Raw genomic sequence first — 25,059 nt, 5'->3', positions numbered from 1 at the left:
TTTTTCAAAGTGTAATTACAAACAGTGGGGAAATGCAGCCCTGTAGATTGCTTTTCGTAATTTGACATCAAAGTATTTAAAGGAGGGAAAGATTGTATTTAATGGTGGGTGACTTAATTAATTTCTCTCTTTTTTTAAATCTCTCATTAGGTGGCTATGGAGGCTTTTACAACAGTGATGGATATGGAGGAAATTATAACTCCCAGGGGGTTGACTGGTGGGGTAACTGAACCTGCTTTGCAGTAGGCCACCCTGCCAAACAAGCTAATATGGAAACCACATGTAACTTAGCCAGACTATACCTTGTGTAGCTTCAAGAACTCGCAGTACATTACCAGCTGTGATTCTCCACTGAAATTTTTTTTTTAAGGGAGCTCAAGGTCACATGAAGAATTGAAAGGAACAATCAGCAGCCCTGTTCAGAAGGTGGTTCGAAGACTTCATTGCTGTAGTTTGGATTAACTCCCCTCCCGCCAAACCCCATCCCAAACTGCATTTATAATTTTGTGACTGAGGATCATTTGTTTGTTAATGTACTGTGCCTTTAACTTTAGACAACTTTTTATTTTGATGTCCTGTTGGCTCAGTAATGCTCAAGATACCAATTGTTTTGACAAAATAAATTTACTGAACTTGGGCTAAAATCAAACCTTGGCACACAGGTGTGATACAACTTAACAGGAATCATCGATTCATCCATAAATATTACAAGGAAAAAACTTATGCGGTAGCCTGCATTAGGGCTTTTTGATACTTGCAGATTGGGGGAAAACAACAAACGTCTTGAAGCATATTAATGGAATTAGTTTCTAATGTGGCAAACTGTATTAAGTTAAAGTTCTGATTTGCTCACTCTATCCTGGATAGGTATTTAGAACCTGATAGTCTTTAAACAAGCCATTCCAGTCATGATGAGGTGATGTATGAATACATGCATACATTCAAAGCACTGTTTTCAAAGTTAATGCAAGTAAATACAGCAATTCCTCTTTCAATGTTTAGGCAGATCATTAACTATGAGCTAGCCAAATGTGGGCATATTATTACAGGGAAAGTTTAAAGGTCTGATAACTTGAAATAGGTTTTTAGGAGAATTCATCTACTTAGACTTTTTAAATGCCTGCCATAAATGAAATTGAAATGGTAGAATGGCTGACCACAGCAATGACCAGCCCTCCTCGGGGCCCTGGGTGATTTTTGGTCTAATAACGCATGCTAGTGTTGATGTTTTTTGGTCAAGAGGGTATGAACAGGAAGAATTAATGCAGCAGGCTTTATTTTAAATGCCGATTCACATTACTCTGTTCAAGCTGCGTTGAGATGTTAAACTGGCTTACTATAGACTTTGTAAAAATGGCTCCAGAAGAGTAACAAACTGAAATTTTTGAGATCACACAGGTTGGAAATATGTACATAACTGCACAAGGTGTCGATTCTGCTCTACAGTGCAGTTTTAGTCAGTTTTAGTTGCATAGGTTTCCATTGTATTTATAGTCTGTTTATGCTAAATCTGGCCAAAGATGAGCATTGTCCACCACTAAAATGCCTCTGCCACTTTGAATTCTGTGCTAATTTTGTGGCCAGAATGCGGTGATCAAAACGCTCAATCTTTTTACAGTGGCATAGGAAGACGGCAAAAATTTCCTAAAGTGCAATAGATTTTCAAGTGTATTGTGCCTTGTTCTAAAACTTTTATTAAGTAGGTGCACTTGACAGTATTGAGGTCATTTGTTATGGTGCTATTTCAATTAGTCTAGGTTTAGGCCCTTGTACATTTTGCCCATAACTTTTTACAAAGTACTTCTTTTATTGCACATTCAGAGAATTTTATATATATGTCTTGTGTGCGTGTCCTTAAACTTCCAATCTTATTTTGTCTCTTGGAGATTGTTGAACGCAGCTTGTCTAGGAAGGGGATGGGACTAGATTCTAAAATTTATTTGGGACCACGGGAATAATAGTTGGGAAGAAAAACTATTTGCACACGACAGATTTCTAGATACTTTTTGCTGCTAGTTTTATGTAATATTTATTGAACATTTTGACAAATATTTATTTTTGTAAGCCTAAAAGTGATTCTTTGAAAGTTTAAAGAAACTTGACCAAAAGACAGTACAAAAACACTGGCACTTGAATGTTGAATGTCACCGTATGCGTGAAATTATATATTTCGGGGTAGTGTGAGCTTTTAATGTTAAGTCATATTAAACTCTTAAGTCAAATTAAGCAGACCCGGCATTGGCAGTGTAGCCATAACTTTCTGATGTTAGTAAAAACAAAATTGGCGACTTGAAATTAAATCATGCCAAGGTTTTGATACACTTGTCTTAAGATATTAATGACACACTTCAAAAACACTGATAAGAAGTGTCCAGATTCTCAGATGTTTGTTGCGTGAGTTTTGTTTAGTTGTGTGTATTTTTTTTTTTTCAGTGAATGTCTGGCACATTGCAATCCTCAAACATGTGGTTATCTTTGTTGTATTGGCATATTCAGTGACTTGTACATTCAGCGGTAGCGTTTGAGCAAGTTTTATCAGCAAGCAATATTTTCAGTTAATAAGGTTTCAAAAATCACGTAAGAATGGATGTAAACTTGCTGAATGTAAAGATTGAACTTCAAGTCACTGTAGCTTTAGTAATTGCTTATTGTATTAGTTTAGATGCTAGCACTGCATGTGCTGTGCATATTCTGATTTTATTAAAATAAAAAGTTGAACTGCACAGTCTCCTTTGTTGTTGTCAATTGTGGTTTATTATTATAGGTGAAAATAAAGTTGTGCTCTTGCCTGAAGAATTGTAAGGTGTAATTTTTTTGGTTTTCCGTCCAGTGCTAATTTGGAGATGCCTCTTGGAGACAGAATTACTCTGATAGAAGTATTTGTAATAAAAGATGAAGTTGGCACAAAAAAGTTGTTGGGGTAGATGGGATTCAGGTCCTTTGTGATGTATGGCGTGTATTGCAAATTGGTTTGTACTTTGAGCAGTTGAATACGGGTAGGAATCTCTTTTTCTGAAGCACTTGAAGGTCGTTTGAATAGTGGAAGAAGTTGGGCAAAAACCAAATGTACTAGTGATCCAAGTGATGATGAACACTTGGGGGTCAAGAATGTATTGGGGGAGGGAGCTCCTGGCTGGCTCAGTCGGTAGAACACGTGGTTCAGTCTCAGGGTCGGGAGTTAAAGCCAGATGTTGGGCATGGAGCCTGCTTTTAAATGTATTTGGGGTCAGGGTGATGGGGGTGGCATGGGCACCCTTCCTCCCCCTTAAGTTTCTTTGCTGGCCTCCATTACTCCACTTTGCTGCAGGCTCCTACCACCAGTTAACAGACGGTCTGGATAAGACTCCTTAAGTTACATATGTAAGGACTGCTCTGTTTTGGGGCCCAAACATGAAGTTTGGCAATCAGATATGATTTAACCTAAGGAAAGTAATTCACCTTGTTTCACTTGGAGTTCTCTGCAGTATGAGAACAGTTTTTTGTTTTTTGTAAAATACTTGGTTCTGGATAGCTGACCATTTTGATCTCAAAGCAGCATGCCTAAATTTTTAGGGCAGAATTTTGAAGTATCATAAACCATATTGGTTTTGGAGGTGGGGAAGAGGAGGGGGAGCCTGAGACTAGTCAAAAGTGGAAAGAGGTTATGTTAGGATGGCTAGATTGACAAGATCGTGGCCCAAGGTGACAGTGAAACTGGATTCTAAGAATGGTTCAAGGTCCTTTTTATGTAAATTAAGAGTGAACACAAGCTATCTGGGGGTACTGTCTAAATTTTTTTTTTTAAGATTTTTATTTATTCTTGAGAGACAAAGAGAAGCAGAGGGAGAAGCAGTCTCCCAAGGAGCAGGGAGCCCGATGCGGGACTTGATCCCAGGACCCTGGGATCATGACCTGAGCCGAAGGCAGATGCCTAACCATCTGAGCCACCCAGGCACCGCGCCCTACTGTCTAAATTCTTAATTGAGATTATTTCTAGTCTAGTAGGGTTAAGATAATACAGGTTTACTTGCATACTATGTTAATTTTTGTAGTTTAACTTTTGTAATTTAAATGATATGTTTAAATATAAAATACTAGTCATTCTCCCCCTCCACCCACTGTTAATGTTTCCTGGGTTTGTTCTTAACCACCTCTTGGCTGAATTTCGACACCAGATAATTTTTTTCTAAAATGACTTACAGGGGCCATGTCTGAAAATGTTCACTGTCTTTGCTTAAAACGATACGTTTCTTCTATTACGGGTGGCTGTTTCCCTTGCCTCTGCTCCTAAGTGACCTGGTTGAATGGTCACAGGCTTGTTCTCTTTGAAACTGAGTAACTTAAGCTATCTGGGTGTTGACACTGCTCTTACCTGCTTTCCCACTGGAATGCAGAGATTCCATTCACTGCATTTTAGGAATATCTCGGGTTTTTTTCTCTTCTCATTGAACACGATTCTGATATGTTTAAACCTGCTTTGTTTCAGATCTTGTCCTCATTTCAGTTGATCTACTTTTCAGCATGTTCAGTCTGTTTCTCATGTGGTTTCCTCTCTAATGGCTGTTCTCCATTTCTTTCCTCATTTTCATTGTTGATGAGTTTTTCCTACCTATACCTGACTGGGTTGTCTTCAGGATAATTCTGAAATAGGATTATTTTAACACAGGGCCCTGTGTTTAATTATAGTGTGGAAGAATATTTCATGACCTGCCAACATGTTTATTATGGGAGAAAACACCATAAAACAGATGAACACATCTACTGTAAGAGAAGCAGAAGTCTCAAAACAGGTGTTAAATGTAGAATTACCATATGACTTGGCAATTTTACTCCTAGGAGAATTCTATCCAGGAGAAATGAAAACAAGCTTACAGTTAGGTTTGCATGCAAATGTTCATAGCATTCATAATGACCAAAAAGTGGAAACCACCCAAATGCCAATCAGCTGGCGGATGGACAAACAAAATGTGTATATGTGGAATGGAATGCTGTTTGCCCTTAAAAAGGAGGAAGTACTGATGCTATCTCTATCCTCCAGGGACATGACCACATCCCTAATTTCCTTTCCACTCTTCAGAGGATCATTAGGAGGGCCTGTTAGTACTGTGACACGTCTGTATTCTGACTTAAGGTTTTCTGTGGATGTCTGTACGGTTTCAGTCCTGATTTTATTGTGTTAGCAGATCTAGTCATGGTTTATAATTTGAGGGTTCCTGTTTTCCTTGTTACACTGAAGATGACATTTTACTTTTTTTTAAAAGTAGGTTCCACGCCCAAAGTGGGGCTTGAACTCAACGACACTGAGATCAAGTGTGGCGCCCTGACATTTTACTTTTTAAGAGCTAAGTGGAGTAAAAATGCCTCTCCCATCTTTGGAAGAAAGAGGAAATCCTCATTTTTCCTTTTCCACTCTTAATTCTATACCACACTCACCTAAATTTTCAACAGCCCATCTCATTTACCTGACATCAGTTGGTTAGTTGGTTGCAGAATGGTCTCTGAACCTCCACTTCTGACCCAGTCACCTGATAGAATCCTAGTGGGTTATCGAGTAGACATTTGGATGGCCAAGGTTGATTTAGGGCTCATTCAAAAACTGATTTGGGGTCTGCTGAGTGTTGGGGAATGTAGCAATGACTTCAAATGTAGTCCTTGTCCTCTTGGAACCCAGTTTTTCTTTTGTGATTCCCCAACTTGTTGCAACAGGAGAATCTGGGAAATGATTCTATGGCAACTCCTAATAGAATCCATCCCTGGAGTTCACTCAGGAATCTCTTGCTTTTTGCTTTTGTATATAATTTCCCCAGGCAATTCTGATGCAGCAAACTTATTATGGAGCCTGCTGTTCTCTACCTTTTATCATCTGTTCCAAAACTTCAATTACCATGATCATGTTTCAGGTACTTCATGGCAGAATCATCTCTATATTCTAAATTACAATAGATACTGCAACCAAATTCATGGCGCTGCATTAAGTTAGTCCAGTGGTGTGGCACCAGTCTACCTTGGCAGCTTTTAACTTCTTCCCCATACCTTACACTGTAGCTGAATATGATGCTATTGTGAAGACATATCCTCCACTCTGCCAGAGTTTTTGTTCACCCTGTTCCTTCTGACTAGAATTGGAGCTGAATTGATATTTAATTTTATATATTGTACTCAGAATATTAAGCCGCTACTTACAATTATTAGCGATGTAGAGAAAATAATTGCTCTAATGGGTTGAGGAAGTAGTAGGTTTCAACTTGGAGTGTGCAGAATGAGCGCAACTCTTTGGAGAAGATGTAGAAAACTAGAAGGAAATCTGCAAAAATAGTGACAATTCTTGCTTCTGGTTGAAGCGGAAAGATTTTCTGCTGCTTCATACTTTTCCTGTACTGAACAAGTTTTATACAATTATATTTTCAATAAAACTTGTTTAAACATTTTTTTAGTCTGAAATGATAAATTCACAGGAAGTTGTGAAGTGTAGTACAAAGAGATCATGTGTACCTTTCACACAGTTTCCCCTGTTGGTAAAATCTGGCATAACTAATACATCAAAACTAGGAAACTGACATTGGTACAATCCACAGACCTCCTTCAGATTTCACCAGTTTTTATGTGTACCTGTGTGTGTGTGTGTAGTTCTATGCAGTTTTATCACATGTTGATTCGTATAACCACCTCCACAGAACTGTTCCACCACCAAGGTCTCCCTAGTGCTACCTCTTTATAGTCACATCTGCCTCCCTTCTTGCTTCCCCACCCTGTCACCCCTGGCAACCGCTTATCTGTTTTCCATCTCTAAAATGTCATTTCAGAATTGTTAACATAAATGGAATTGTGCAGTATGTGACCTTTTGAGATTGGCTTTTTGTCACTCAGCATAATGTCCTTGACAGCCATTCAAGTTGTTGCAAATAGTTGGTTTCTTTATTGCTGAGTGGTATGGATGGTCCATAGTTTGTTTATTCAGCTGGTGAAGGATATTTGGCTTGTTGCCAGTTTTTGACTATTACAAATGAAGGTTGCTACGAACATTGAACATTCACGTACAGATTTTTGTGTGGACATGAATTTTTGTTTTTCTGGCAGAAATGCAATTGTTGGATCATATGGTGAGTGTATGTTTAGTTTAAGAACCTGCCAAACCATTTTCCAGGATGGCTGTAACATTTTACATTCCCACCAGCAATGCACAAGAGATCCAGTTTCTCTGCATCCTCACCAGCAGTTGGTATTGGCATATTTTATTTTGGGGGTTCTAATTAATTTTTTTAAAAAATATTTATTTATTTGACAGAGAGAGACACAGCAAGAGAGGGAACACAAGCAGGGGGAGTGGGAGAGGGAGAAGCAGGCTTCCTGCAGAGCAGGAAGCCCGATGCGGGACTCGATCCCAGGACCCTGGAATCATGACCTGAGCCGAAGGCAGACGCCTAACTGACTGAGCCACCCAGGCGCCCCATATTTTGGCTGTTCTAATTGGTGTGAGGTGGTGTCTCCTTGTGGTCTTAATTTGCATTTCCCTAATGGCTAGTGATGTTGAACATCCTTTCATGTGCTTGTTTGCCATCTTTATATTCTCTTTGGTAAAATATATGTGTCTTTTGCCCATTTTAAAATAATTTTCAGTGCTGAGGTTTTTAAAAAATTATTGAAGTATAGTTGACATATGATGTTACATTAGTTTCAGAGATTTGACAATTCTGTACGTGACACAGTGCTCATCACGGTAAGTGTAGCTACCATTGTCACCATACAGAGTTATTGCAATCTTATTGACTATATTCACTATGCTGTACTTTTCATCCCCATGATTTATTTCATAGCTGTAAGTTTGTACCTCTTAATCCCCATCACCTATTGCCTCCATCCCCCCAACTCCCTCCCCTCTGGAAACCACCAGTTTGTTCTCTGTATGTATAAGTCCGTTTCTGTTTGTTCATTTATTTTGTACTGTTGAGTTTTAGAGTTCTCTATATATTCTAGGTACCAGTTCTTTGTCAGATGTATGACTTACAAATATCTTTTCCCAGTCTATAGCTTGTCTATCTTTTTATTATTATTTTAATTCCAGTGTAGTTAACATACAGTGTTCTATTAGTTTCAGGTATACAATACAGTGATTCAACAATTCCAGCGCTCAACAAGATAAGTGTGTTCTTAGGGTGCCTGGCTGGCTCAGTAAGAAGAGCATGTGACTCTTAATCTCAGGGTTGTGAGTTTGAGCTCCATGTTGGGTGTAGAGATTACTTAAATAAAAAAAAGATAAGTGTACTCTTAATCCCCATCACCTATTTCACCCATCCCCCTACCCACCTCCTCTCTGGCAATCCTCTGTTTTCCATAGTTAAGAGTCTGTTATTTGAGGGGCGCCTGGGTGGCTTAGTCAGTTGGGTGTCTGACTCTTGATCTCAGCTCAGGTCTTGATCTCAGGGTCTTGATCTCAGCCCCATGGTGGGCTCCATGCTAGGTGTGGAGCCTACTTTAAAAAAAAAAGTCTGTTATTTGGTTTGTCTCTCTTCTTTCTTTCATTTGTTTGTTTTGCTTTTTAAATTTCACATATGAGTGAAATGATATGGTATTTGTCTTTCTCTGACTGGCTTATTTCAGTTAGCGTTATACTCTCTAGATCCATCCACATTGTTGCAAATGGCAAGATTTCATTCTTTTTTATGATTGAATAATATCCCATTGTGTATATATATATATATACCACATCTTCTTTATCCACTCATCCATCAATGGACACATAGGCTGCTGATTTTTTTTTTTTTAAAGATTTTATTTATTTATTTGAGAGACAGAGAGAATGAGAGAGAAAGCACATGAGATGGGGGGAGGGTCAGAGGGAGAAGCAGACTCCCTGCCGAGCAGGGAGCCCGATGCGGGACTCGATCCAGGGACTCCAGAATCATGACCTGAGCCGAAGGCAGTCGCTCAACCAACTGAGCCACCCAGGCGCCCAGGCTGCTGATTTTTCTTAACAGGGTTTTTTGCAAACATTTTTAGTTTTTTAAAAACATTTTCAATTTTGATGCAGCCCAATTATCAATATTTCCTTTTGTGGATTGTGCTTTTGGTGTCATGTCTAAGAACACTTCACCTAGCCCTAGGTCCTAAAGATTTTCTATTTTTTCTAATTTATAATTTTACATTTAAATCTATGATCCATTTTGAGTCCATTTTTAAGGTGTGAGGTTTAGGTTAAGGTTGACCTTTTATTTATTTATTTTTTAAAGATTTTATTTATTCATTTGAGACAGATACAGAGAGAGAGCGAGAGCATGAGCAGGGGAGAGGCAGAGGGCGAGGGAGAAGCAGGCTCCCTGCCGAGCCAGGAGCCAGATGTGGGGCTCGATCCCAGGACCCTGGGATCATGACCTGAGCCGAAGGCAGCTGCTTAACCATCTGAGCCACCCAGACGCCCCAATGTTGACCTTTCCATCTATGGATGTTCAATTGCTCAACCACTATTTGTTGAAGAGACTCTCCTTCCTCTGTTGAAATGCCTTTGCAACTTTGTCAAGATTCAGTTGACCATCCTTGTGTGGGTCTATATTAGGTTCTCTTCTGTTTCATTGATCTATGTGTCTGTCCCTCCACCGACACCACACTGTTTCCATTACTTCTAGCTATATAGTAAGAATGAAAACTGGGTAGAGTGATTCTTCCCTCTTCATTCTTTTTCAAATTTGTTTTAGTTGTTCTAGTTCCTTTGTCTTTTCACATAAATTTTAGAATAAGCTTTTTTTTTTTTTTTTTTAAGTAATCTCTATGCCAGCTTGGGGCTTGAACTCATGACCCCAAGATCAAGAGTCTCAGGCTCTACTGATTGAGCCAGCCAGGCGCCCCTAGAATAAGCTTTTCCTTACAAAAAAATCTTGCTGGGATTTCGATAGTAATTATACTGAACCTATAGATCAATTTGGAGGAGAATTGACATCTTTATTATGTTGAGTCTAAAATATATTTTTAAGTTGTGAACTCAGAATATCCAGCCAACAGGAAAAATCATCTGCTACTTCCTATCTGGGGCACTCCTATTTATTCATCCCAGGATCATGCTCCTTGTTTGGAGGATGTCCATGGAGCAGGTGTCTCCATGAAATGCCACATTTTGTGAAGGAAGTTCACGTAGGAATATATATATGAAGGAGTCCAGCTGGGTCTCATGGCAGCCTAGATATTTCAGAGCAACGCTCCTGCTGAAGGCAGCCATAAAAACACGTAAATTTAATGCAGGCATTCCCTTTCTGATCCAGTAAGCACCTTCTGGAAGGGTTCCTGTTAGGAACAGAGGCAGAGGCTTCCCGAAAGTCAAGTCAGTAACTGCTTGTGCAGAAAATGCAATATTCAGTTCATCTCAAACTTGTAAGTTGTACCTTTTCGGTTTCATCTTCTTAAAACTCATCATTGGGAGAGTACTTGGGAGTCTTACTTGAATATTAATTCTCAGCATGCACTGAACTTAATGACCATAATGTCCCAGAATTTTAATAAAGTTTTAATGTCAGTTTTCATCAGGGAACTGTGTCCTTGGTTTGTACTGTGGTGACTTCCTGTAGAAGTTTCTTTAATTGGCATACACTTAGGCAAAGCTGCCTTTTCCACAAGGGGCACGGAAGCTTCCGTGTGCAGTTTGCGAGTCTGTTTATTCCGTGGATTTCTAAGAGATCCACAATGTTCACAGTATTCCTTGTAATAGGACCTGTGGGATAGATTTATTTTGGGTGTCAGTGTCACAGATAGGCTTTGTTTCTAAGGACATGTTTTCACTTGGGGCCACTCCTAGGAATGAGGTCTGGGGCATTTATTAACCATACCCCCGCTTGAATCTCAGCCTACTCATTTCTCTCTTCTGACTTCTTTCATTTTCTTGCACGGACCTCTGAAACTTGCCTCTACATTTTGGAGAGAGATAAGGTATACACATACAAAGTGAAACTTAATGCTATTAAGTCTGTTGTTTTGGTGTGTAACCACAGGAAGGAAGATCTGCAGATGGGAATTCAGCTTTAACAATGATAATAAAAAAAAAAGAGGGGGCGCGATTCAATTTTGACAGCACAGCAACCTGAGTAATCCTATTTATTTCCTGCTTTGGAGTTGGGGGGGATACCACTGCAGAGGTTTTATCTAATTCTATAGGACAGTAGGGTTTATATTCCTGTCTGTGGCTTTCCAAAAACTAGCTTAACAACACTGGATGGCCCCTATGATTGTGTTCTCTGCTGGGAGAGAGCCCACAACCAATGAGATTTGTTGTGACTGGTAGTGTCAATAGGTGGACACAGCTATAGGCTTACATGTTTTTGTGATCAAGTAGCCAAAGCAAAGGTGTTTTTAATAGGTTTTTAAATTTATTTTTATTTTTATTTTTTTTTACAGATTTTATTTATTCATTTGAGACACAGAGATACAGACAGAAAGAAACAGCATGAGCAGGGCGCAGACAGAGAGGGAGAAGCAGGCTCCCCGATGAGCCAGGAGCCCGATGCGGGGCTCCATCCCAGGACCCTGGGATCATGATCTGAGCTGAAGGCAGACGCTTAACGACTGAGCCACCTAGGCGCCCTGCAAAGGTGTTTTTTAGAGGCATTTAGTACAGAAGATCAGGATGTATTTGCTAACAGCTCTGTGGAAAACCCTAAGTAAAGAGAGGAACCGGCATCACCCCTGGCCAGATTCATACTTTGCGTTCTCTTAGATGCTTTCCATTACCTCCTCGTGGCTGGAGTATGGCCTGCTCTTGTTTAAGGCCTGACCGTCCGGCTGTGCCTTTCTCAACCACTTAGCACTGTGGTGGTGTTTTACCTGTGAATGTAATGTATCATCTGTATTTCCCTCTCTTCTGGATCATTCCCTTAACGTCACCCATCTCAAAGCCCTGGCTTGATTTCATGTCTCTCTCTCCAGCTTGCACTTCCACCCATGTTCATCGCTTTCGATACCATGTCTTTTAATATTTTACCTAGAGAATACATTGACTTATTTGAAGAATCACACGATATGTGAAGTTATACAGTGAAGTCTTATTCCCACCTTGCCCCCATCCCAACCAGTAACCACATATTACTTACTTGTCTATACTTCTAGAGTGTCTTTATGCAAAGGGAAGCATCTATGAATATATTTTCTCCTTGTTTTACATGAACAACAGCATATTACAGGGCCCCTGGCTGGCTCAGTCGGCAGAGTGTGTGACTCTTGATCTCAGGGTCGTGAGTTCAAGCCCCACGTTGGGCATAGAGCTTGCTTAGAAAAAAAATAGCACACTATATTGTTCCATACCTTTTTTCTAAACAATATACAATGGAAAATTTTGCATGTCAGTACATAGAGCCCATTCTTTTTTACAGTTGTGTACTCAAAATATGCTTATTGTGTGGCTATACCATAATTAAGCAACTATCCTATTAATAGGTTGTTTTCTATCATTTGCTATTTCCAGTAATACTGCAATGAATGATAAACTTCGTACACATAAGTATATTCATTGAAATTTGGGTACATATGGTCAAGTTCCCCACAGGAGTTGTATCAGTTTGCACTGCCACCAGCAAGGTACAAGAGTGCTGCTTCGTCCATAGTTTTGTCTATGAGTGTGTTGGCAAACTTGTATTTTGGCTAATGTAATTGATCCTGTTTTGTTTTGTTTTTTTAAGCTGGATAGTTTTAATTTATAGTTCTCTTCTGAGTGAGCTCAAACACCTTCCCGTTATTTAAAAGGCTATTTGTATTTCTTTTTCTGTTATCTCTTCCCAATGATCTTTGGCCGATTTTTCTTTTGTGTTATTGATCTATTTCTTGTGTTTGATTTGTAGGTGCTCTATATTAGGAAGATTAGGTCTTTGTTATAGTAGTAGCCAAATTGTTTTTGTTTTTGTGGTTTTGGTTTGTTTTTTTTTTTTACATTTGGCCATTTGTGTTTTCACGTTGCTTATGGTGTTTTAGTTTTTGACAATACAGAGGGTTTTTTAAAATTGTTTTTTATTAGCTAATCTCTATGCCCAATGTGGGGGTCAAACTCAAAATCCTGAGATCAAGAGTCGCATGCTCCACTGATGGAGTCGGCCAGGCACCCCTTCTTGGTTATTTCTTAAAAACATTTACACTCCATTTGTCTAGCTTTAAAAATTTGTCAGGTTGTTTTGGAATGGTGTTGATTTACAAACTAACTTAGGGGTACTTGACGTTTATGATGACTCTGTTCAGGTTGTCTTTTTGTAACTTCAGTAGTGTTTTTAAAGTTTGCTTTGTATAATTTTTGCGCATTTCGTGTGAAGTTTATTCCTATGTATTTTATGTTATTTGTTTCTATTATAAACGAGCAATGTTATTCCATTATATTTTCTAGCTGGTAATTATATATGGGAAAGCTGTTGATTTCTCCGTACCTTATTTTCTGCTACCTTACTGAATTCTTATATTGTTTATAGTAGTTTCTCAACTGAGTCTCTTGGGTTTTCCAGGTATACATGTACAAATAATAACAGTTTTACTTCCTCCTTTGCAGTTATTAGACCTCGAATTGGGGGAGCAGCACCAGCCAGGTTATGTTTCTTTCTTTTCTTTTCTTTCATTGCAGAAATGGTACAATTGATGAAAGATAAACTATATCATATACTATATAAAAGATATACTATATTAAAGATATACTATAAAGATATACTGAAATCACTCGAGTAATACATAAAGTAATTGTATCTGTTCCTTAAAACTACACTATTGGGCCTCTAATCCGTTTTTCTTGTCCAATTACCTCAGTTGGTATCTCCAGTACAATGTTAAAATAAGAATTGTGAATTCTTCCGGTGTTTGCCATTAAGCATGATGCTAGAATAACATTACCTAAGGGTATCAGTCTGTTCATATTTTGAATTTTTATCAAGAATGGGTGTCGAGCTTATCACATGCCTTTTCCGCCTCTGCAGAAATGAGTATATGTATTTTTTCCCTAGATTTATTAATATACTTAATATATTAATATACTTAAATATACTTAGATTAATCAATCCCCTAGATTTATTAATATCAATATATTTTATTATGTTAATATAAATAATAATATAATATAGCAATATAGTAATATCAATATACTCGAATTTATATTAAAATATAAATGAATATAAATATACATAAATTTTAATAGATTTTATAATATTCAAATAATGGGGTACTCTCCACCATCTGAACTAAAGGACTGAACAGTAGATACTTGTACCTTCTCACTCCCTTTCCCTGACCTCTCCTGGGTCCTTTCCCCATTTCATTAAATGGCTAGATCATTCACCTACTCACTCAGGTCAAAGGCTTAGAAGTCATTCCTTTTTTTCTCTTTCTCTCATACCCTTCATCCACAAACCTCAGACGTTCTACTTCCAAACCTGGCCACTTCACCATCCCCACTGCTAAAGTCCAAGTTAACTTCCTTTCTTTCTTGAACTACTTTAACAGTCTCCTCAACTGGCCTCCCTGCCTCCATTATGCCTTATAAGACTACCTGACTTGATTCCTCCCCGCATCCCCTGTGTCCTCATACCAGCCTCCTTTCCCTCCCTTAACCGTGCCAAGTTCCTCCATTCTGCTAGAACTTCCTTTCTTCTCACGGCAGTCTCCTGCTCATTCAGGTCTCACCCAAATGTTGCCTCTTCAGAGAGGCCCTCCCCGACATTCTTAGCTAACTGCTCTAATTATAAAGTACCAAGGAAGCCCTTAAGGAAAGACGTGCAGCTTCTGACAGGGCCCTGAGCCAGTCTCTTGCCTAAAAAAGGTGGAGCAAGAGCTGCTGAGGCTGATGACTCTTCCTTGGCCACCTCCTTTCCAGCTTATGAGGGCCAGCTTACAGAGGGCTGGGTTTCCACTCTCTCCCGGCCACTAGATGTGCTTCCCTGATGCTCCTACACCGAGGGCCATCCTCCCCTACTGTCTTCCTGCCGTGAAAGGATCTATAGCGCCAAACCACATTTACTCCCTAAAAGTAAGATGCTGTCTGTCTATTCATGAGCAAGAGAATGCCACCTTACTGACACTGACCTTCAGCAAGCGACTTAACCTCTGAATCACAGCTTTCGATGACAGTATCCGCCTTATACACTTTTGCTGACCATTAAGGGAGGATGTATTTAAAGGGCCATTGTATGATTCCATGGATTCGATGGACAGATCACCAATAGTAAACTGTCACGACTGACACAAAAAATTATGCCCTACCCCCCCCCCCCCCCCCCCGCCAATCCTTCCACTTGTCTGCCAGGGTAGGAAGCTTAGAGCCACCCCGATGGTCCATTGTAACATCTCTCGTACCATCACCTAAGGTTGGCTCGTTGTTTCTGAACATGGCTCTTGTCTGCTGTTCCTTCCCTTCCTGCTGCCTTCAGCCTGGGCCCTGGACATAGCTGCCTCTCTGTCTTTGTTCTCTCCCTGTCTGTGACAGATAACTCCTTTCTGGTCTCCCTTCTGAACGGAACTCCAATTTGGTTCAGGATGGACATGCCTCTCTTAAGAGTTCTAGGCTTCTCAGCCCCGCCTTCCTCTAGGGTAGTCTTGTCTTCCAATTCTGGTCAATGAGATGTAGAAGTCCCTGGGATGGGTGGGTGTCCCTTCCCAAGCAAAACCCCTGGGATGGACAGGTGCCCCTTCCGAAGCAAAACCTCATAAGAAAACTTTTGGATCTGCTATTTTTTCTCTCCTAGAACTTGGAGCCTCGTACCCGTGGGGCAGGAAATTCTCTGTGGCCAGAAAGACTAAAACCATATGCAGACCATAGTGGAGTAGAAAGATGAGCAAACCTACTTCATGGATGACCCAGTGAAACCAGTACCCCAGCCTGAGCTCTCTTCCCCTGTGCCTCTCCTACCATAAGAAAAATAAACCCCTGTGCATCTCACTTTCTTTCCTTTGGGCTGTTTATTCTTATAATCTTTGGCAGGTTTGAATTTTTTTCTAAATAAAATATCGGGAAGCAAACAAACCCATAAAGCTAGTGGGAAAGGGCAGCTCCAATCTGTCATGATACATAAATATTTTTACATATATTTTCCATCATATGAGATATTATATGCATGACCGCTTGGCAAATACGAAATTTCTTGTTTTACAACTCCTAGCTGTATATTTTATTTTATTTTAATTTTTTTAAAGATTTTATTTATTTATTTGACAGAGACACAGCGAGAGAGGGAACACAAGCAGGGGGAGCGGGAGAGGGAGAAGCAGGCTTCCCGCTGAGCATGGGGCCCGATGCGGGGCTCAATCCCAGGATCCTGGGACCATGACCTGAGCCGAAGGCAGATGCCCAACGACTGAGCCACCCTGTGTATTTTATTTTTACTGTTAAAAAGGACAACACACACACACACACACACACTCAGGAATATGGAGAGCATCGGGCTGTGGGGACACTGTGTTGTCATAGCGTCACTATGATGGAGGTGAGCCCACCACAGAGAAACACCGAGAACCAGTGACTCACCAGTAACTACCACCACTCTTGATTTTCAGTTTTCTTGGTGAGCCGAGTTTTCAGGAGCACCTGACGCTGAGGAATTGTGGGAGTTTTTTTCTGTAGGTGTGATAATGGTAGTGCAATTATTTTTTTGTGAGGGGGATTCTGACCTTTCAGAGATACGTATTTACTAATGAAAGGAAGTGATGTCTGGCATCTGCTTCCAAATCATCGAGGGGCAAAAGTGGGCCAGGGTACAGACGAAATGAGATTGTCCAATCAGTTGACAGTTGTCGAAGTTGGATGGTGGGTAAATCTTTTAAAAAATATTCCCTGAGGATAGATTCCCAGGACTGGGGTTAGAGGTCAGAGGATGGGCTCATTTATGACTTTTTTTTTTAAAGATTTTATTTATTTATTCATTTGAGAGAGCGAGAATGAGACAGAGAGAGTGCGCGCACATGAGAGCGGGGGAGGGTCAGAGGGAGAAGCAGACTCCCTGCTGAGCAGGGAGCCCGATGTGGGACTTGATTCGGGACACCAGGATCATGACCTGACCCTGGGATCATGACCTGAGCCGAAGGCAGACGCTTAACCGACTGAGCCATCCAGGTTCCCCTTAAATATTGGTTTTGCTTGGTTTTGAGCTTTCTTTGCTCTGTAATATTCCATTTCATGAATAGCACAATGTACTGGATCCATTCTCTCATTGCTGGACATTTAGGCCATTTTCTAGTATTTTGCTCCTGAGAACAATTGCAGAGCGAGCTTTGGGGTTCTAGAATTTTTGAAAAAACAAAAGTAGAGAAGGAGTGGTATGATGAATCCCCATGGAGCCACAAGCAGCTTCAACTATTATCAACACTGCAATGCAAGTGTTTTTAATGCAACATTAGAATCTCTGGGGGCACCTTTGCTAAGCATATGGGTTCTAGCTCAATCCCCGGAGATCCCACATTGCATTTAGTTATGTCACTATTCGCCAAACCATGGACCTAATCCATGGTCACCAGTGTTTTCACAAATGTTCTTGATCTGTTTCAGGATCCAACCTGCGATTCCACATTGCATGTGGCTATTATGTCTCCTGGTGTCTTCCAGTCTCTGACACCTCTTCTTCTTTTTTTTATTTTTAAGATTTTATTTATTTGTCAGAGAGAGAGAGAGCACAAGCAGGGGGAGCAGCAGAGGCAGAGGGAGAAGCAGGCTCCCCGCTGAGCAGGGAGCCCGATGCTTCACCGACTGAACCACCCAGGCGCCCCATCTCTGACACTTCTTCAGTCTTGTTTTTTTTCCACATTTGTGAAATCTCCCGGTCATGTACTTTGTGGGGTGTCCCTTGATTTGGGTTTGTCTGATGTTTTCTCCTGATTAGATTGAGGTTATGCATTTGGGGCAAGAATACCATGGAAATGATGTCGTGCCCCTCTCATCTCATCGTGGGGTTATGGATGCCAATGTGTCTTATTCCTGGCAATGTTACCACTGATGTTAAGATGGTGTCTGCTGTGTTTCTCCACTGTAAAACTACTGTGCTCTCACTGTTATTTTTTTAAAAGATTTTATTTATTTATTTGAGAGAGAGAGACCGAGCATGAGCAATGGGGAGGAGGCAGAGGGAGAGGGAGAAGCAGACTCCCCACTGAACAAGGAGCCCAACCTGGGGCTCGATCCCAGGACCCTGAGTCGAAGGCAGACCCTTAACCCACTGAGCCACCCAGGCACACTGCCATTGTTATTTTTTTGAAGATTTTATCGTTGAGTAATTTCTACACCCAACATAGGGCTCGAACTCACAACTCCGAGATCAAGAGTTGCTCACTCCTCTGACTGGGCCAGCCGCTCCCGCCCCCGACCCTGTCTCCCTGTTGTTATTAATAAATATCTTAGAGAAGACACCTTGAGACTATGCGTCTATCCTGTTTTTCTTCAAACTTTGGCCCACTGATTTTAGCATCCGTCAGGACATCTTGCCTGTGACAGTTATTATTGTGTTGTTTATATTTCTCTCGTTCCTTCTACATTTATTAATTGGAATTCTTCTGTAAGAAAGAGCTGTCCCGGGGCGCCTGGGTGGCTTATTCGGTTAAGCGTCTGCCTTCGGCTCAGGTCATGATCTCTGGGTCCTGGGATAGAGCCCCAAGTTGGGCTCCCTGATCAGCCGGGAGTCTGCTTCTCCCTCTCCCTCTGCCTCTCTCACCGGCTTGTACTCTCTCTCTCAAATAAGTAAATAAAATCTTAAAAAAACAAAACAAAACAAAAAAACAAAGAATGGATTTGGACACAAATGGAGCGTAATCTTCACAAGCTAACACTTCCTCCAAGAATCCTTTCCTGACCCCACGTCTGGCTGGGTGCCCCCAGCCTCCTGCCAGAGCACTGTCGTGCCATATTGCTTGTTCCCTCGTGGGTTTCTCTCCTAAAGAGTCAGCCCCATGAGAAGAGGGGCTGCATCTCATTCACCTTGTTACTTCTGCTCAGGGTTGGCCCACCCACAGGAAGTGCTCAATATGTGTTGTGAGAAGAGATGAGATCAGGGCGATTGTGGGCCAGAGAGCTGGAATAGTCACAGCAACTGTCTATTCCTGAATCTGGCCACCCTCCAGCCCTTCAGGGGCTGAGCACACCATGCAGTCTTCACATCTCTGTGCCTTTTATATGCTATCCCCTCTCCTTGGAATACCAACTGTGACAAGTGGTAAGTGAAATTAGATAGGCAAAATGTCGATAATTGTTGAAACTGAGCAATGAGAATATAGGGGCTTAGTACTCTGGTCTCTCTATAGTTCTGTATGCTTGAGAATTCCCAGAAAAATAGGGTTTCAGAACAGTATTTCTGGGGCACACGGTGTGTGCCAGACCCTTTGCTCACAGATCCTGGGGACACAGTGGTGAAACAGCCAGACAGATGATACAAATAGGAAGGGACAGCCCCTCCTCCCACTGGAAAACTCCCCACTGTCCCTTGCCCTATCCAGGCCAGGCTCAGGAGGTCTGTCCCTGAAGCATCCCATCTGTCTCCTCCAGGACTCCAACCCCACAGAATGGACAGGGTCTTCTTCCTCCTTGCTGAGGACTAAACTGTACCCCCCATTCCTATGTTGAAGCCCTAACCCCCGCAATGTGATGGTATATGGAGATGGGGTCTTTGAAATGTAATTAGGTTCGATGAGGTCATGAGAGTGGGGCCCTCATGATGGGATTAATATTCCTATAAGAAGAGGCACCAGAGGGGTGCCTGGGTGGCTCAGTCGGTAGACCATGCAACTCTTGATCTCAAGGTTGTGAGTTCAAGCCCCACATTGGGCATAGAAGTTTACTTTTTATTTATTTTTATTTATTTTTAAAATTTTATTTTATTTTTTATTTTTAAAGGCTATTTATTATTTATTTTTATTAAGTAATCTTTATGCCCAATGTGGGGCTGGAACTCACGACCCCAAGATGAAGAGTCGCACGCTCTGCAGATGGAGCTGGCCAGGTGCCCCTTCACTAGAAGTTTTTAAATCCATGCTGACAAATGGTTTACAGGGTATGGAGTGCCCGTGCCCATCTGTTACCTCATTCTTTGCTCTTTTTCATGCCCACAGTACTTTATTGACCTATTATTTAGATACAGCCAAATGCATAAATCTTAAGTGACCAGCTCAATGAATTTTGCCCGATGTATACACCTGGGCAACCCACACCTAGATCAAGCTGCAGAACATTCCAGCACTCCTGAGGCTCCCTCACATTATCTTCTTTTATCTTCATGACAATCTCAGGACAGCAGAGCTGTTATTTGTCCCCATCACCACCGAGAAACAGCGTCAGAGACGGACACCTGGCGCCGGGCACTGCCTCCCCCGGGTCAGGATGGTGCAGAGGGATGACGGAGAGAACTCTCGGCAGCCTTCTCAGCACTCCGTCTTGAGCTTGCGTCATTAGCCCATGAGTTGACTTCCTGGAAAACGAAGCTCCTTCCTCCTTTCCACACAGCCGGGCAGGGGAGTTGGGGTGGCCAAGTGGGAGGCACCAGTTAGTTATTTTTTAGCTCCGGTTATTTTCCAGAGTCACCTCCCAACCATCAACATTCTGGACAATGCCCTGGAGTCTGAGGGTTGTCGGTGCCAGGTGCGGGGACGCTGGAGCCAGGCTAGGAGCTGCCCCTGGGGAGGGAGTGGCCCCCAACTCGTCAAACTGGGTGGGCAGGGTGCCTAGTGAGGAGCAGGTACCTCTAATCCATCTGTGCTTCAAAGGAGCCAGGCCTGAAATGGGGCTCAAGCTGAAGCTTCTGGAAGGCCAGCGTGGATGCTCTTGGAGTCCACTTCTCACTGTCCCTCGATTCCCGCCAGGGGCTGGGTGAGGTTTGAGGGCTGACCATAAGCACGCTAGAGCAAAGAGAAGGTGCCCCATGACCTTTCCTGGGGGTTTCTCCCTCCAGTTCAAAGTCCTCCCTCAAACAGGCTCTATCCCCAGGTCACGGCCCTGGGGACACAGCCCAGACACCTGCGTGACCTCTGTTCTTCAAGGGTAACCCAGTAGGCTCCACCGGGGCGAGGATACCCTTGCTCATGGTTCTTCAGTTCTGGGAAGTTTCTCAGTCCTCTTTCGAGAATACTCTTGACTCTTCCAGTCAGGAACAGAGCTCCCCCACCCTCTCCAGGGGCTGGAACTCCGTTGTCTGAAAACAGACAACTACAGAGCAAGCATGGGGCAGAGGCCTGCCTGGTTTTCCCTCAGGGCAGAGCCCCCTCCAGCCACATTCTCACCCGCTTCTGTGGGTGGGAGGCTGAGGAGCTGGGTGACTCATCCTACTTCTGGGAAGGAGAGGATGAAAGGTTCCGATGGGTTTCTTTATTTCTCACTGAGATCTGGATGACGTGGTGACGTGAGAAACATACAAAGGCTTGACAAAATTTTGTCTCTTTTCTATTTTTCTATTAACACACACACACACACACACACACACACACACACACACACACAGGCCTTAGCATTCCAAAGCCACAAATGAACTTACACCATCTGCTCATCTCCCTGCCTAGGAACACAATTCCAGGAAGCAGGAGAGGGCCGGCTTGCCGTGGCTGTCATGTGAGGACCGTCAGATGGGAACAGCTGCTTATCCTCAGTGACTCTTTCCACGTAGACCCATTGCGGGGATTTGCTGTTCTTTGCGCGCCAGAAAGCAAACAGACCTCCACCTCTGCCCAGGGGCAAAGAAAAGCCAGGTCTCTACTGCCCCCCTACCCCACAGGGAGCCAGGGTAGGGCAAGGCAAGGAAACAGCCTCATGTTGCTCAAGGGACTAAGGTTTCACTTGGTTCAAAAGCAAAAACAAAAACAAAAAAAACCCAAAACAAAACAAAAAAAGACAAACCCAAACACAACCCTCTTCCTGTTCCTGGGGACTGAGCTTCTGAGTAACAACTGTCGGTCTCTGCCCCCACAAATAACTTCATCTGGATTTGCAACAAGAGCCTAGGTGTGGGGCTTTGATATGAATTCTAGCACTTTTATTTCGGCTCATGCCCTCTTGATGTTGTAAAAGCGTATGTGTAGGGGGGAAGGTACTAGAATCAGTGCGGGACAGGAAGTTATAGAGGCCAGGAAAAAAAAAAAGATGTATCTTCGCTGTGCGTATGAATGTAGCCACACCTCAGCCTGAACGGTCCTTCTAGAGAGAAAAGGAACCGGGCAGCAGAAGTCACATGCCACCCAAGCCTCAGTGAGGTCTGGGTGAAATGGACACTTCCTGTTTATTTTAGTCCAGCTGAGCTGTGGGGGGAGGGGAGGGCAGGGATTTAAACCAGGGCTATTGGGCGTGGAAAGAATCAGAGCTGCTGCATCAGCCCGGGAAAACTGTGGCGTCGCCTGTCCCATCAACCACGCCCTCCTGTTCCCACCGAGGACAAGAGCGAGATAATACCATAATAATGCATAGGAGTTGCCATGAACTTGCACCAGATGTTTTCAATGAGCTAAATTTAACCTCATGGCACCCTTCAGGGGGTGGGGTGAGAAGCAGACACAATCCTCATTTTGTCAACACATCACAGCCGGCCTGGGGAGGCTGAATGACCCAATGACGGTCAAACAGCAACTCAAAGGCTGAGTCAGGACCTGGCTGGGTCTCTGTCCTCCCTCTACCCCAGCTGCTTCCTCCTAAATAGCTCTAAGCACTCAGTTTCTTGGCCCTTGAGTTTTAGCACTGGGGCTGCCATGATTATTTTCTTGGCAATGCTCACATTTGTAAGCACGCCATCCGCGCCATCCCCAACCCTGGGGCTCTCTGTGAAAGGGAATCCAACCCTGGGCCACCCCACACCTCAGAGTGGTAAACAAGTCGGACTTCCAGAGCTTAGCGCAGGGTGCTCAAACTTGGTCGCACCTGTGCAACATGATAGAGATTCATAGGTCAAGGATGTGGGGAAACTGGAACCCTCATCCATTGCTGGTGGGATTGCTGTAGAAAACAGTTTGGCAGAGCCTCAAAGGATTAAGCAGAGAGTTACCCTTATGACGCAGCAATTCCACTCCTAGGTACCTACCCAAGGGAAGTGAGAACACACGTTCACAGAAGAACTTGCACACAGGCGTTCACAGTGGCATTAAACACAATGGCCCCAAAGGGGAAACAACACAAATGTCCATTAACGGATGCATGGATAAACAGAATGTGGTCGAGCTGCGCAAGGAAATATGATTTAGCCATTAAAAGGAAGGAAGGAGTGGCACCTGCTACATCACAGAGAGACCGTGAGAACATGATGCTGAGTGAAGAAGCCAGACACACGAGGCCACGTATTGAATGATTCCATATACATGCGATGTCCAGAACAGGCAAATCCACGGAGACAGAAAGTAAGTTAGTGGTTGCCAGAAGCTGGAGGAAGCTGGGGGGAGAGAATGGGGAGTGACTGCTAATGGGTTTGGAATTTCCTTTTGGGGTGATGAAAACGTAAAATTAGCTAGTGGTGATGGTCGCAAAACTCCGTGAATATGCTACAAACCACTGACTGGTACAGTGTAGAAAGGCGAATTTTATGGTGTGTAAATTACACCTTGGTTACGCTATTACCAAAAATAATACAGATGCCTGGGCCCACCTTCAGAGATTCTGGTTTAGCAAGTCTGAGATGGGACCTGGGCATCTGCCTTTTTATAAAGTACCCTAGTACCCTAAATGTCGGGAAGGGAGTGGTTTGCAAAGTGTGTGGCATCACACATGTCCCCAAAGAGCTGGGGAAACACGGGAGCCTCTTAGGGGACAATTTCAGTGTCAAACCGTGTGATCCTAGAGGAGAGTACGTAAGAAGTTCAGGAGAGAGAAGACAGTTTGGGTCAAGGTGGCCTGGGAGGGGTGGGGGGACTGAGCCTTGGAGAATGGGCAGCATTTACATGGACAGAGGGGCCACATTCCAGGCAGGAGAATGGGCCTGGCACAGATCTGGGGGGTGGGAATGAGCATGGTGTGGTTTGGGGTCTGTTTGAACTGACCTGGAGGGTGAACTTGGGGGGTGTTGGAGAAGACAGGCTTGGAGGAGTGGGCTGGGATCCTCGAGTGCCAGCCAGGAAGCACTGGGGTGGGAGATGTGGAGCCAAAGAGGGTTATAAGGACACAAAGAAAGCAGAGTTTTAGGAGGAATAATCTGCCATCTATATAAAAACGGCAGTCAAAGGCCGGTTGAAAAGCTGGGGCAGGAATCAGGAAATAAAATCGTGAGGGTCTGCACCAGGGGCTTGACAGGGTGTTAGAGAGGAAAGATCAAACTCAGGGTTTAAAGAGGGAATTGATATGAGATGGAGAATGAGGGCAAGAGGAGAATCAGAGAGAAGCCTGCACGCTCATGCACACGAAAGGAGGAACCATGGCTGCTTCCCTAGTTTCAATCCCAGCTCTCCCACTATTGGCTCACGTGACAGGGGGCGAGTCACGTGACCTCTCTGTGCTTTACTCTTCTAACGGGAAAATTCAAATAACCCTAGTAACTACCCCATAGGTTGTCCTGATGAGTACCTGAGAAAATCCAGATGAAACAGAGGGAACACTTGGAAGAATTCAAGTGGGCTTTTCCCTGTTGCATTTCTATATAGGCCACCTTCTCCTTGGGCAGTCTGAGGACCATTTGGTTGGCAGCAGGAAAGGTTTTTTTCCACATTTCTTGAGGACCAATTTCAAAAATTAATTCTGAGCAAAAATAAACAAGGGGGACTACATTGCACTAAGAAGCTTCTGTGCAACAAAGGAAACCGTCAACAAAATGAAAAGGTGCCCTACTGAATGGGGGAAAATATTTGCAAATCACATATCTTATAAGGGGCTAGTATCCAAAATAAACGGAATTCATACAACTCAATAGCAACCCCCCAAACAATCCAATTAAAAAATGGGCAGAGGAGCTGAATAGACATTTTTCCAAAGAAAGCATATAGATGGCCAACAGACACATGAGAAGGTGCTCAACATCATTGATCGTCAGGGAAATGCAAATCAAAACCACAGTGGGATATCACCTCACTCCTGATAGGATGACTATTGTCAAAAAGACAAGAAATAGAGGCGCCTGGGTGGCTCAGTCAGTTAAGCGTCTGCCTTCGACTCAGGTCATGATCCCAGGGTCCTGGGATCGAGCCCCGCATCGGGCCCCTGCTGGGTGG

The 25,059-nt window shown here is 42.8% G+C and overlaps 1 protein-coding gene across 3 annotated transcripts in view; it reads left to right on the top strand.

Moving 5' to 3' along the window:
• DDX3X (DEAD-box helicase 3 X-linked) overlaps positions 1-15,837 on the top strand; it is a 29,159-nt gene extending 13,322 nt beyond the window's left edge. For 2 of the 3 annotated variants that reach the window (XM_028113329.2, XM_028113328.2), the window contains exon 17: positions 151-2,728. In XM_028113329.2, the coding sequence (XP_027969130.1) occupies positions 151-230 (80 nt within the window). In that variant the 3' untranslated portion in view covers positions 231-2,728. Of the gene's footprint in view, positions 1-150; positions 2,729-15,662 lie in introns of those variants that run through there. The other variant, XM_088028827.1, reaches the window with a different exon arrangement.
• Positions 15,838-25,059: the final 9,222 nt, after the last annotated feature.

Source organism: Eumetopias jubatus, unplaced genomic scaffold, assembly GCF_037043125.1.
Source record: "Eumetopias jubatus isolate StellerSeaLion01/CBP00866 unplaced genomic scaffold, mEumJub1_p1.0 scaffold_11, whole genome shotgun sequence".
NCBI lineage: Eukaryota > Metazoa > Chordata > Mammalia > Carnivora > Otariidae > Eumetopias > Eumetopias jubatus.
Note: the sequence above shows the minus strand (reverse complement) of the source record. Positions and strands in the feature narration are given on the sequence as shown.